This window comes from Eleutherodactylus coqui, chromosome 2 (assembly GCF_035609145.1).
Source record: "Eleutherodactylus coqui strain aEleCoq1 chromosome 2, aEleCoq1.hap1, whole genome shotgun sequence".
NCBI lineage: Eukaryota > Metazoa > Chordata > Amphibia > Anura > Eleutherodactylidae > Eleutherodactylus > Eleutherodactylus coqui.
The window spans coordinates 131,009,821-131,024,084 of NC_089838.1; the positions used below are offsets into that span (position 1 = coordinate 131,009,821).

General features: G+C 49.5%; 1 protein-coding gene across 1 annotated transcript in view; it reads left to right on the forward strand.

Moving 5' to 3' along the window:
* The window catches only part of PLXNC1 (plexin C1), a 132,985-nt gene that overhangs the window by 60,835 nt on the left and 57,886 nt on the right, over positions 1 to 14,264 (forward strand). Inside the window, exon 12 of the mRNA XM_066591529.1 lies at positions 11,130 to 11,214. Within this exon, the coding sequence (XP_066447626.1) occupies positions 11,130 to 11,214 (85 nt within the window). The remainder of the gene's footprint in view (positions 1 to 11,129; positions 11,215 to 14,264) is intronic.

The window sequence follows — 14,264 nt, forward strand, 5'->3', positions numbered from 1 at the left end:
GTAGTTTCTGATAGTACCGTTTTGGAATACATACGACTTTTTGATCGCTTTTTATTGCGTTTTTTCTGGGAGACAGGGTAACTAAAAAAATGCATTTCTGGCGTTCTTCATTTCTTTTTTCGAACGATGTTCACCGTGCGGGAAAAATTATGTGGTACTTTGATAGTTCGGACTTTTACAGACGCGGTGATACCAAATACATATTTTTAATTTATTATTTAGATTTTTTAATAATAGATATGGCAAAAGGGGGATGATTTAAACTTTTACAACTTTTTTTTTTTTCAATTAAAAAAAAACTTTATTGATTTTTTTTTTTTACTTTACTTTGAAGTCCCCCTGGGGGACTTTAAGATGCGATGCTTTGATCGCTCTTGCAGTATGACGTAATGCTATAGCATTACGTCATATTGCTTTTTGACAGGCAGCCTATGAAGCCACCCCACGGGGACGGCTTGATAGGCAGTCTGCTAAGGCAGCCCTGGGGCCTTTCATTAGGCCCCCGGCTGCCATGACACATGCACGGCTCTCCCGATCTCACCGCGGGGGGGCCGTGCGGGACCCCCGAACATCGTTTGGGGGATTTAAATGCCGCTGTCAGAATTGACAGCGGCATTTAAATGGTTAATAGCCGCGATCGGCCGCGCGGCCGCTCGCGGCTATTGCCCACGGATGTCAGCTGTTATAAACAGCTGATGCCCGCACTGTATGAAGAGAGGTTGCATCGCAACCTCTCTTCATACATACCCCGACGCTCCATGACGTACCCGGTACGTCATTGGTCGTTAAGGGGTTAATAGTATTTCCCTGAAAGACCCCTTTGAGGCTGCATTCAGACGAACGTATATCGGCTCGGTTTTCACGCCGAGCCGATATACGTTGTCCTCATGTGCAGGGGGGGGAGACTGGAAGAGCCCAGGAGCAGGAACTGAGCTCCCGCCCCCTCTCTGCCTCCTCTCCGCCCCCCTGCACTATTTGCAATGGGGAGAGGTGGGCCGGGGGCGGGGCTACATACTGAGAATTAGCTGCTTCCCGTTGCTGACACCGGACTCTTTGCGGGCCGGTCCGAGCTATTCAGCGGGCCGGATGTGGCCCGCGGGCCGTGCTTTGCCCAGGTCTGATCTAGACATAGTAACAGTATGTTAGGCTGAAAGGAGACACTGTCCAGCTAGTTCAGCCTGTTTCCACCACCCTTGTTGATGCAGAGGAAGTAAAAAAAAACAAACAATGAGGCAGAAGCCAATTTAGCCCATTTGAGGGAAAAATTCCTTCCCGGCTCCATAACGGCAGTCAGAATAATCCCTGGATCAATGTTTGAAAGACAAACTGTACATATCTTAAAAAGACTGTAGGACTGCAACACTTAGAGCAAAAACATAGAGGCATATGCGCAACTAGGCTCACCGCTACAGAGCGTAGTTGTGCATGTACCAGGGTTTTGGTTATTTTTTTTCATTGAATGGCTGTGATTGGTTCATCGGGTGCTGGCTCTGATTGGCTAAGCCAGCACATGCTGAACCAATCAGAGCAATCTCTTTCTGGAGGCAGGGATTTTAATCCCAGTCACCACTAAGAGATGCTTTGTCGGCGCTGACAAGTGGAGGCAATCCTGCCCAGAGCTCCGGAGAACAGCGGGAGGGAGCTAGGTGAGCATTCCTTTTTTTTTATTCATCTAGTGTACCTAGGGCTGATTTTTAGGGTAGGGTTTATATTTCAAGTCCCACACCCCTCCCCCCAAAAATCAGGGTGCGTTTAACACTGCCGGCACCGCGGTACTAAGTTGAAAGTTAAACAAAAAAATAAAAGATTTTTACTAGAGATGAGCGAGCACCAAAATGCTCGGGTGCTCGTTACTCGAGTCGAACTTTCAGTGATGCTCGAGAGTTCGTTTCGAGTAACGAACCCCATTGAAGTCAATGGGCGACTCGAGCATTTTTGTATATGACTGGTGCTCCGCTAAGGTTTTCATTTGTGAAAATCTTAGCAAATCACCAAAGTCATGTAAAAAACACAGAAATGGATAGGGCAGGCGAGGAGCAACATGCAGGGCTGCATTTCGGGCTCCGAGGTCTCACTATTAAGCCACAATAGCGGCAAGAGTGAGACCCCCCCCCCCCCCCCCGCACTGTCAGCAGAATGATCGTTCTCCTCTGCCACAGCTGTAACAGCTGTGGCAGAGAAGAACGATGTTAGCCCATTGAATTCAATGGAGCCGGCAATACAGCCGGCTCCATTGAAAGCAATGGGCTGCCGGCGAGCGCGGGATGAATTTTCGGGAAGGGCTTAAAAATATAAGCCCTTACCTGAAAAAGAAAGATTTTAGCGTAAAAAAGAATAAAAATGTAGGCATTCTCTTCAATGGAGCCGCTGCTGCCGGCGACTCCATTGAAGACAATGGTCCGCTGGCACACCTGAATTCTTTTTCAGGGAAGGACTTTACATATAAGCCATTCCCTGGAAATGAATTAAAAGTGATTTAAAAAACAAAAAAAATAGATACCCACCTCCCTTCAGCTGCCAGGGCACAGCCGTGTGTTCTCCTGCTGTCCCCTGCACTGTGGTGCTGAACTGCTGTCATTCAGCTGAGAGCTGCGCTGAGCCAATCAGAGGCAACACTCACTCACCCATTCATGAATTCATGAATGGGTGTGAGTGAGATCTGCCTCTGATTGGCTCAGCGCTGAGCCAATCAGGGGGCAGGTCTGACTCACACCCCCTTCACACCCACTGCAGGCCAGCCGTGCTGAACTCCATCTGCCGGGACAAGGTGAGTATATATATATTTTTTATTTTTACACATTTCTGGATGAATTGCATGCAGGGAAGGGCTTATATATTTAAGCCCTTCCCGACAATTCATCCCGCGATCGCCGGCAGCCCATTGCTTTCAATGGAGCCGGCTGTATTGCTGGCTCCATTGAATTCAATGGTCAGTGCTCGTTTAATCGAGATGAGTACCGCGTGGTGCTCGTCTCGAGTAACGAGCATCTCGAGCACCCTAATACTCGAACGAGCATCAAGCTCGGACGAGTATGCTCGCTCATCTCTAATTTTTACCTTGTCCATGCGCAACTATGCTCCGTAGCGGCGGTCATAGCTGTGCATATTCCCATGTAAAGAAAAACCCTCAGTCGCTGCATTCATTTACACGGGACGATTATTGTTCAAATTCTCGCAGATGCAAAGGAATCTGAACGATAATTGTCCCATGTAAAAGGGCCATAAGTTTTAAGAAAACCATTTGATAGGAGCACTAACAGCTATGTAAAAGGATCAGACTATGATCACCTCTGCATTGGATCTAACATGCTGACAAGTTTTCTTCAATAACATGCCGGAGTTTCCAAGTGGTTTGTTCCAAAGCCAGAGTCTTGAAACAAAAGAAAATTAAATATAAATGAAATAGTGTAGCATGGTTATATTAATATATACGATAGCTACCAAATATGTATTATTTTCCTATTTTAAAAGGACTGTATTTAAACAAATCTAATCCCCTCAGAAATCCCTCTATTTAATAGGATGAGCACCCTAATATGTCAAGTATAGAGATGAGCGAACACCAAAATGTTCGGGTGCTCGTTATTCGGAACGAACTTCCCGCGATGCTCGAGGGTTCGTTTCGAACAACGAACCCCATTGAAGTCAATGGGCGACCAGAGCATTTTTGTATTTCGCCGATGCTCGCTAAGGTTTTCATGTGTGAAAATCTGGGCAATTCAAGAAAGTGATGGGAATGACACAGAAACGGATAGGGCAGGCGAGGGGCTACATGTTGGGCTGCATCTCAAGTTCACAGGTCCCACTATTAAGCCACAATACCGGCAAGAGTGGGCCCCCCCCCTCCCAACAACTTTTACTTCTGAAAAGCCCTCATTAGCATGGCATACCTTTGCTAAGCACCACACTAGCTACAACAAAGCACAATCACTGCCTGGATGATACTCCGCTGCCACTTCTCCTGGGTTACATGCTGACCAACCGCCCCCCCTCCCCCCCACAGCGCACACCAAAGTGTCCCTGCGCAGCCTTCAGCTGCCCTCATGCCACACCACCCTCATGTCTATTTAGAAGTGCGTCTGCCATGAGGAGGAACCGCAGGCACACACTGCAGAGGGTTGGCACGGCTAGGCAGCGACCCTCTTTAAAAGTGGCGGGTCGATAGCCCACAATGCTGTACAGAAGCAATGAGAAATAGAATCCTGTGCCACCGCCATCAGGAGCTGCACACGTAGGCATAGCAATGGGGAACCTATGTGCCACACACTATTCATTCTGTCAAGGTGTCTGCATGCCCCAGTTAGACCGGGCTTTTTAATTCATAGACACAGGCAGGTACAACTCCCTATTGTGAAGTCCCTGTGGACCGACAGCATGGGTGGGTGCCAGGAAGCCACCGGCGGTACATAGAAATATCCCATTGCATTGCCCAACACAGCTGAGGTAGTAATGTCGTGCGTAATACAGGTGGGCTTCGGCCCACACTGCATGCCCCAGTCAGACTGGGGTTCTTTAGAAGTGGACACATGTAGGTTAAACTCCCTGTGGACCCACTGCCTGGGTGGGTGCCAGGAAGCCACCGGCGGTACATAGAAATATCCCATTGCATTGCCCAACACAGCTGAGGTAGTAATGTTGTGTGTAATACAGGTGGGCTTCGGCCCACACTGCATGCCCCAGTCAGACTGGGGTTCTTTAGAAGTGGACACATGTAGGTTAAACTCCCTGTGGACCCACTGCCTGGGTGGGTGCCAGGAAGCCACCGGCGGTACATAGAAATATCCCATTGCATTGCCCAACACAGCTGAGGTAGTAATGTCGTGCGTAATACAGGTGGGCTTCGGCCCACACTGCATGCCCCAGTCAGACTGGGGTTCTTTACAAGTGTACAGATGTGTTAAAAACTCCGTGTGCACCTACAGCATGGGTGGCTCCCTGGAACCCACCGGCGGTACACAAAAATATCCCATTGCATTGCCCAACACAGCTGAGGTAGTAATGTCGTGCATAATGCAGGTGGGCTTCGGCCCACACTGCATGCCCCAGTCAGACTGGGGTTCTTTAGAAGTGGACACATGTAGGTTAAACTCCCTGTGGACCCACTGCCTGGGTGGGTGCCAGGAAGCCACCGGCGGTACATAGAAATATCCCATTGCATTGCCCAACACAGCTGAGGTAGTAATGTCGTGCGTAATACAGGTGAGCTTCGGCCCACACTGCATGCCCCAGTCAGACTGGGGTTCTTTACAAGTGTACAGATGTGTTAAAAACTCCGTGTGCACCTACAGCATGGGTGGCTCCCTGGAACCCACCGGCGGTACACAAAAATATCCCATTGCATTGCCCAACACAGCTGAGGTAATGTCAGCTGGAATGCAGGTGGGCTAAAAATTAATTTGATTACACTGTAGGCGAGGGCCCACAAAAATTGCTGTATCAACAGTACTAATGTACATCCCAAAAATTGGCCATGGCCAGCCAAGAGGGCAGGTGAAACCCATTAATCGCTTTGGTTAATGTGGCTTAAGTGGTAACTAGGCCTGGAGGCAGCCCAGTGTAACGAAAAATTGGTTCAAGTTACAGTTCCAACGCTTTTAAGCGCATTGAAACTTATAAAAATTGTACAGAAAAATTATTTGAGTGAGCCTTGTGGCCCTAAGAAAAATTGCCCGTTCAGCGTGATTACGTGAGGTTTCAGGAGGAGGAGCAGGAGGAGGAGGAGGAATATTAGACACAGATTGATGAAGCAGAAATGTCCCCGTTTTGGATGGTGAGAGAGAACGTAGCTTCCATCCGCGGGTGCAGCCTACGTATTGCTTACGTATCGCTGCTGTCCGCTGGTGGAGAACAGAAGTCTGGGGAAATCCAGCCTTTGTTCATCTTGATGAGTGTTAGCCTGTCGGCACTGTCGGTTGACAAGCGGCTACGCTTATCTGTGATGATTCCCCCAGCCGCACTAAACACCCTCTCCGACAAGACGTAAGCCGCAGGACAAGCAAGCACCTCCAGGGCATACAGCGCTAGTTCAGGCCACGTGTCCAGCTTCAACACCCAGTAGTTGTAGGGGGCAGAGGCGTCACCAAGGATGGTCGTGCGATCCGCTACGTACTCCCTCACCATCCTTTTACAGTGCTCCCGCCGACTCAGCCGTGACTGGGGAGCGGTGACGCAGTCTTGGTGGGGAGCCATAAAGCTGGCCAGGCCCTTAAAGACTGTTGCACTGCCTGGGATGTACATGCTGCTCGATCTACGCACATCCCCTGCTACCTTGCCCTCGGTGCTGCGCCTTCTGCCACTAGCGCTGTCGGCTGGGAATTTTACCATCAGCTTGTCCGCAAGGGTCCTGTGGTATAGCAACACTCTCGAACCCCTTTCCTCTTCGGGAATCAGAGTGGGCAGGTTCTCCTTATACCTTGGATCGAGCAGTGTGTACACCCAGTAATCCGTCGTGGCCAGAATGCGTGCAACGCGAGGGTCACGAGAAAGGCATCCTAACATGAAGTCAGCCATGTGTGCCAGGGTACCTGTACGCAACACATGGCTGTCTTCACTAGGAAGATCACTTTCAGGATCCTCCTCCTCCTCCTCCTCCTCAGGCCATACACGCTGAAAGGATGACAGGCAATCAGCCGGTGTACCGTCAGCAGCGGCCCAAGCTGTCTCTTCCCCCTCCTCCTCATCCTCCTCATGCTCCTCCTCCTCCTCCTGTACGCGCTGAGAAATAGACAGGAGGGTGCCCTGACTATCCAGCGGCATACTGTCTTCCCCCGCCCCCGTTTCCGAGCGCAAAGCAGCTGCCTTTATGGTTTGCAGGGAATTTCTCAAGATGCATAGCAGAGGAATGGTGACGCTAATGATTGTAGCATCGCCGCTCACCACCTGGGTAGACTCCTCAAAATTACCAAGGACATGGCAGATGTCTGCCAACCAGGCCCACTCTTCTGAAAGGAATTGAGGAGGCTGACTCCCACTGCGCCGCCCATGTTGGAGTTGGTATTCGACTATAGCTCTACGTTGTTCATAGAGCCTGGCCAACATGTGGAGCGTAGAGTTCCACCGTGTGGGCACGTCGCACAGCAGTCGGTGCACTGGCAGCTTAAAGTGATGTTGCAGGGTGCGCAGGGTGGCAGCGTCCGTGTGGGACTTGCGAAAATGTGCGCAGAGCCGGCGCGCCTTTACGAGCAGGTCTGACAAGCGTGGGTAGCTTTTCAGAAACCGCTGAACCACCAAATTAAAGACGTGGGCCAGGCATGGCACGTGCGTGAGGCTGCCAAGCTGCAGAGCCGCCACCAGGTTACGGCCGTTGTCACACACGACCATGCCCGGTTGGAGGCTCAGCGGCGCAAGCCAGCGGTCGGTCTGCTGTGTCAGACCCTGCAGCAGTTCGTGGGCCGTGTGCCTCTTATCGCCTAAGCTGAGTAGTTTCAGCACGGCCTGCTGACGCTTGCCCACCGCTGTGCTGCCACACCGCGCGACACCGACTGCTGGCGACATGCTGCTGCTAACACATCTTGATTGCGAGACAGAGGAGGAGGAGGAGGAGGGTGCTTTAGTGGAGGAAGCATACACCTCCGCAGATACCACCACCGAGCTGGGGCCCGCAATTCTGGGGGTGGGTAGGACGTGAGCGGTCCCAGGCTCTGACTCTGTCCCAGCCTCCACTAAATTCACCCAATGTGCCGTCAGGGAGATGTAGTGGCCCTGCCCGCCTGTGCTTGTCCACGTGTCCGTAGTTAAGTGGACCGTGGCAGTAACCGCGTTGGTGAGGGCGCGTACAATGTTGCGGGAGACGTGGTCGTGCAGGGCTGGGACGGCACATCGGGAAAAGTAGTGGCGACTGGGAACTGAGTAGCGCGGGGCCGCCGCCTCCATGATACTTTTGAAGGACTCCGTTTCCACAACCCTATACGGCAGCATCTCAAGGCTGATGAATTTTGCTATGCGGACGGTTAACGTTTGAGCGTGCGGGTGCGTGGCGGCATACTTGCGCTTGCGCTCCAACAGTTGCGCAAGCGACGGCTGGACGGTGCGCTGAACTACACTGCTGGATGGGGCCGAGGACAGCGGAGGTGAGGGTGTGGGTGCAGGCCAGGAGACGGTAGTGCCTGTGTCCTGAGAGGGGGGTTGCATCTCAGTGGCAGGTTGGGGCACAGGGGGAGAGGCAGGGGTGCAAACCGGAGGCGCTGAACGGCCTTCGTCCCACCTTGCGGGGTGCTTGGCCATCATATGTCTGCGCATGGTGGTGGTGGTGAGGCTGTTGGTGTTGGCTCCCCGGCTGAGCTTTGCGCGACAAAGGTTGCACACCACTGTTCGTCGGTCGTCAGGCGTCTCTGTGAAAAACTGCCAGACCTTAGAGCACCTCGGCCTCTGCAGGGTGGCATGGCGCGAGGGGGCGCTTTGGGAAACACTTGGTGGATTATTCGGTCTGGCCCTGCCTCTACCCCTGGCCACCGCACTGCCTCTTGCAACCTGCCCTGCTGATGCCCTTGACTCCCCCTCTGAAGACCTGTCCTCCTGAGTAAGCGTTGCACACCAGGTGGGGTCAGTCACCTCATCGTCCTGCTGCTCTTCCTCCGAATCCTCTGTGCGCTGCTCCCTCGGACTTACTGCCCTTACTACTACCTCACTGCAAGACAACTGTGTCTGATCGTCATCGTCCTCCTCACCCACTGAAAGTTGTTGAGACAGTTGGCGGAAGTCCCCAGCCTCTTCCCCCGGACCCGGGGAACTTTCGAATGGTTGGGCATCAGTGACGATAAACTCCTCTGGTGGGAGAGGAACCGCTGCTGCCCAATCTAAGCAGGGGCCCGAGAACAGTTCCTGGGAGTGTTCCCGCTCCTGAGCAGGTGTTATTGTAGTGGAGTGAGGAGGCTGGGAGGAAGGAGGAGCAGCAGACAGAGGATTCGGATTGGCAGCAGTGGACGGCGCAGAACTGCGGGTAGACGATAGGTTGCTCAAAGCACTTTCTGCCATCCAGGACAGGACCTGCTCACACTGCTCATTTTCTAATAACCGTCTCCCGCGTGGACCCATTAATTGGGCGATGAATGTGGGGACAACAGAAACGTGCCTCTCTCCTAATCGCGCAGCAGTCGGCTGCGACACACCTGGATCAGGAGCTTGGCCTGTGCCCACACCCTGACTTGGCCCTCCGCGTCCTCGGCCGCGTCCACTTCCTCTAGGCCTACCCCTACCCCTCAGCATGCTGTATTACCAGTGATTTGATTTCACAGGCAGCTAATAAATTGGCGCAAGACTGCAGGCCAAATATAATTTTTTCCCTTTTTTGAAAACGAAAGGCCCCACTGCCTCTAGTGAATGAATAATCTAAGTTTAATAACTGTGCTGTTTTCCTGCTAATGTGTCACAGAACGTGAGGGTAGCAGAGTTATTAACTGTGGCAGAGCAGGTATTTTTTTTCCCAATTAAGGAAAGCAAATGGCGAAGCCAGGAGTAAAACGTAGCTGGGTGCGTATGATTTTTACAGGTTGCACACGCAGCCGACACGTGTCCACCGGCGTTAGGACGGACAGAGGCAGGACAAATAGAATTATTTTCCGTTTTTTTGCACCAAAAGGCAGCACTGCGTATATTCTATGAACATGAGAAGTTTAATAACTGTGCTGTTTTCCTGCTAATGTGTCACAGAACGTGAGGGTAGCAGAGTTATTAACTGTGGCAGAGCAGGTATTTTTTTTCCCGATTAAGGAAAGCAAATGGCGAAGCCAGGAGTAAAACGTAGCTGGGTGCGTCTGATTTTTACAGGTTGCACACGCAGCCGACACGTGTCCACCGGCGTTAGGACGGACAGAGGCAGGACAAATAGAATTATTTTCCGTTTTTTTGCACCAAAAGGCAGCACTGCGTATATTCTATGAACATGAGAAGTTTAATAACTGTGCTGTTTTCCTGCTAATGTGTCACAGAACGTGAGGGTAGCAGAGTTATTAACTGTGGCAGAGCAGGTATTTTTTTTCCCAATTAAGGAAAGCAAATGGCGAAGCCAGGAGTAAAACGTAGCTGGGTGCGTATGATTTTTACAGGTTGCACACGCAGCCGACACGTGTCCACCGGCGTTAGGACGGACAGAGGCAGGACAAATAGAATTATTTTCACTTGTTTTACAAGCAAAAGGCAGCACTGCGTATATTCAATGAATAATAACTGTGTTGTGGCCCTGCCTATACAATTCTTTCCCTGCAGTATCAATGGAGGGTGGAATGCTCTGCAGAGGCGATTTTGAGAAGCAAAAAAAAATGCAGCACAGCTAACAGCAGCCTGGACAGTACTGCACACGGATAAATATGGCCCTAGAAAGGACCGTTGAGGTTCTTGAAGGCTACACTCACTCCTAACACTCTCCCTGCCTATGCAGCACTTCTGTCCCTAATGCCGGGTGCAACGCTCTGCAGAGCCGATTTTGAGAGAAAAAAAAATGGCACTGCTAACAGCAGCCAACACACAGCTATCAGTGGCCCTAATAAGGACCTTTGGGGGGTCTTGAAGCCTACACTAACTACCAATTCTTTCCCTACAGCAGCTCCGGTACAAACAGCACTGTCCCTCATCTAACTCACACGGCATCTGAGCCGAACCGCGGGAGGGGCCGACTTTTATGTTCGGGTGACACCTGATCTTCCCAGCCACTCACAGCAGGGGGGTGGTATAGGGCTTGAACGTCACAGGGGGAAGTTGTAATGCCTTCCCTGTCTTTCAATTGGCCAAAAAAAGCGCGCTAACGTCTCAGGGAAGGAAGTGAAAGTAACCAGAACACCGCATGGTGTTCGTTACGAATAACGAACATCCCGAACACCCTAATATTCGCACGAATATCAAGCTTGGAAGAACACGTTCGCTCATCTCTAGTCAAGTACCATTAATTTTGGCCAGATTCAAAAACACGTAAAAATGCCTGAAGCTTGAAGCAGGTTTTATGGTGTTTTTTTATATGTCATTGACCCCTAAACTGACAATAAAATATCAATATGTGGGCATTCTTATTTATAGTAAACTCCCAGCAAACATTTGTTTTTTAGCCGATAGACAAAAGGCTGCTCAAAATACCAAGAAAAATGTTGGCAAATGCTTTGTGTGAAGCAACCTTTCACATAAATATTTCTATTTTTTAGTGGTGGTCGAAATATCAGCATATTTGGTAGAGATCTGGACCTTGTGGATAATATCACCATTTCAAAGAACCTATTTCTACAAAAGGTAAGGGACATTTACTTTGATAAATATCCAAGATTATGTTAACCCTTTCCAGTCCAATGTCGGGCCTGCCCCGACATCATCATTTTCCTCCACAGCTCCGATGTCGGGGCAGGCCCGACACTGCAGTGCAGGAGTGGATCTGCACCCGATCGTCAGGCACATCGGGTGCAGATACACTCCTGCACTGGTCCTCATCGAGGACCCCCGAGGAGAAGGCAGAAAGGGTTTTTAACCCTTTCTGCCCACTCCTTTACACATTACATAGCGCTCAATTAGCGCTATGCAATGCATAGATTCCGGCCGGCGATCATGTGACCGCCGGTGTTACCTGACCCCCGGCGGTCACATGAACGCCGAGCCGGGAGCCTGCACCGTGCAAGGACCTGCTTACCTGACCGGCGTCTTGTGCATTCTCCTTCTGTCTCCCGACCCGGCGATCATGTGACCGCCAGGTGTCACCTGACCCCAGCGGTCACATGATCGCCGAGCCGGGAGGCAGAAGGAGAATGCACAAGACGCCGGTCAGGTAAGCAGGTCCCTCCCTGCACCCTCCTGAACTCTGTCAGATCAGGAGGGTGCAGGGAAAATGTATTTTTTCTCACCCATTCTCCCAGCTCCAATTTATTTGCAGCTGGGGAGAATGGGTGAGAAAAAATAAATGGATTGGAAAGGGTTAAAGGTCTCTCTCTGTGAGGATACAGGTATAACAAAGTTTGACTTGACCTGACAATAGCTTTTTGGATGGCAGGATAAGATAATTTGGTTCAGAAAGTTATCAGAGTCAAGTTAAACAGAACATTCGCGTATATTACAATAGCAGAAAAGATAAAACATATCCGCAGAAAAACAAATCACAGTGGTATGAAGTATCTATATTTTTTATAGGTTGAGGCCGTCACAGATATAGAGTTAAAAAGAATAAATTTTATTAGTAATTAATTTAAAAAGTCAAAGCCTACCAACAAAAAAACAGTCACATAGAACATATAGTGACAGGACAAACAGTTAACATAAAAAGGGAGGATCTTATAGGGGGTAAGGGAGGGGGGAGTATATCTACAGTTCCCGTGTAGCCCTCCAGAGGTCCTCAGGAGTCACTTATATAAGATGGTTCACTATCAAGGTAAGTATTTAGTACTTGAGCTGTTATGATTCGCATCCCCTTGAGATGGCGATTGCTTTTCAGTGCGAACCAGACAGCCCTTTTATTTATAAGGACTCGTATGATTTTTAGTATGGTATTCAAATCAGTGTCGTTTGGTGTATTGTTTACACTGTATCATTTCGTGCATTGTTTACACTGTATTCATATTATTTTTGACTCATTTGTTTTTGCTCTACGCGTTTCCCTATCGGGATAGCCGATAGTTCGTCAGGAGCTGGGCAACAATACGCCCCTAGAGAAGTAGGAGAGAGTTTTCTATCAGAAATGATCACCAAAACGATGGCTAAAATGTGCCTGTCACTTTTCAATAAAGAGATTCCTAGATTCCTCAAAATTGCCTCATTTATAAATTGCGCTTGGATTCTATCTGTAGAGTGAATCCTACGTATGCTTGAAACCTATAAGGTCCAGAAAGCTATTCAACTGGATCCTATTGCCTCGCAACTGAATGCCGTATTCGCATTAGATAGTGTAACTCTAAGATAGAGTAAAGTAACTGTGCATCGTGTATTATACACGGCGACGATGCATGTGCAAAATAGCCAGAATTTTGTCCACCTCCAATCGTGTCTCAAGATCCTTGGTGATTTTCGTAGGGTTAACACCAAGAGACCTTGGCTCTTGGAAAAATGACTGTCAGGTTAAACACCTATTAGCCCAGCACAATAATAGCATGCAGGATATACAGCCCCACTTCAGGCTAAGATCTACTAGTAACTGCCACAATGGCAAAAAGCATTTTAAACTGGCTATAAGGCTTGCATTCAGTAAGGCAGAATTAGCTGTAATAGCTTATAGAGCGAGACAGAAGGTATAGAGCAGGGCAAGAGGAGTGCCAGGAGTGATCTCCAGCAGCACCTGCAGCTCTGATGGTGAGCTGTAGGCATCTGAAGTCCATGTGTGTAGGTCTGGGTTATATATCTATAACTCCTCCCAGTGGGTCGTCCTGTCAATTAGCTAGCCAATCCTAGGGGACAGGGGGTGTGTCTATCATTAGTATACACAGGTCTCTTTTAAGCTGGATGGTTACCTTAGTTTATTCCTTCCTAGGTATATACACGTTCTTCTAGGAATGGATCGGGCTATAGATTTCGCCTCCGATTGTCCTAGGAGTACGCACAGGGTGCCGTTCTAGCGACCATCGGGACGAGACTTCCGCGTTCCACAGTGGAACGCAAGCGTGTGACGTCATAACGTCGCGTCCTTCACGTCGCAGCCGGATCAGATGTTACTAGATTCCGGCTTGGGGCGTGACCGTATGATGCTGTGGGTGGAGTCATCGCGTCCCGCCCACTCTTTGTTCAAACTGAATGGCCGTATTTTGGAAGCGCTGTCGTTATGCATAGGGATACAACTATAGAGGGATGTGCTCCAGGGGTGTGTCCTCAAATGTCATATGTTGTGTATGAATATATGACTCACTCATGTTCCACATCACCTGCAGTCTTGTATACAAGGTAATGTATTGCATCGTGCTCCGGAATCTGATGCTTCATCAACTGTCGGTCCAAAAACATCATCTATATGGCCTCCTGTACCTGCCCGATGAACTATATCGGCAAGACGCTCTAACAATTTCGTAGATGCATATTAGGCCATATAGGGAATATCTGTCGGGGAGAATCAACCCCCTTAGCAGATCATATTAAGACAGTCCATGGAGGAGATGAAAATGCCATAAGATTCCAAGGGATCGAAATGATACGCACGAATATAAGAAGAGGCCATATCGACAAAAGACTCCTACAAAAGGAGGCATCTTGGATTTTTCGTCTGGACACTCTGACTCCTAAAGGCCTCAATGCCACTTTAAATTTTAATTGTTTTCTTTAAATTCTATACATGTACAAGCGAAGCTGTCCCATTTGAGCAAAAACTACCTGAA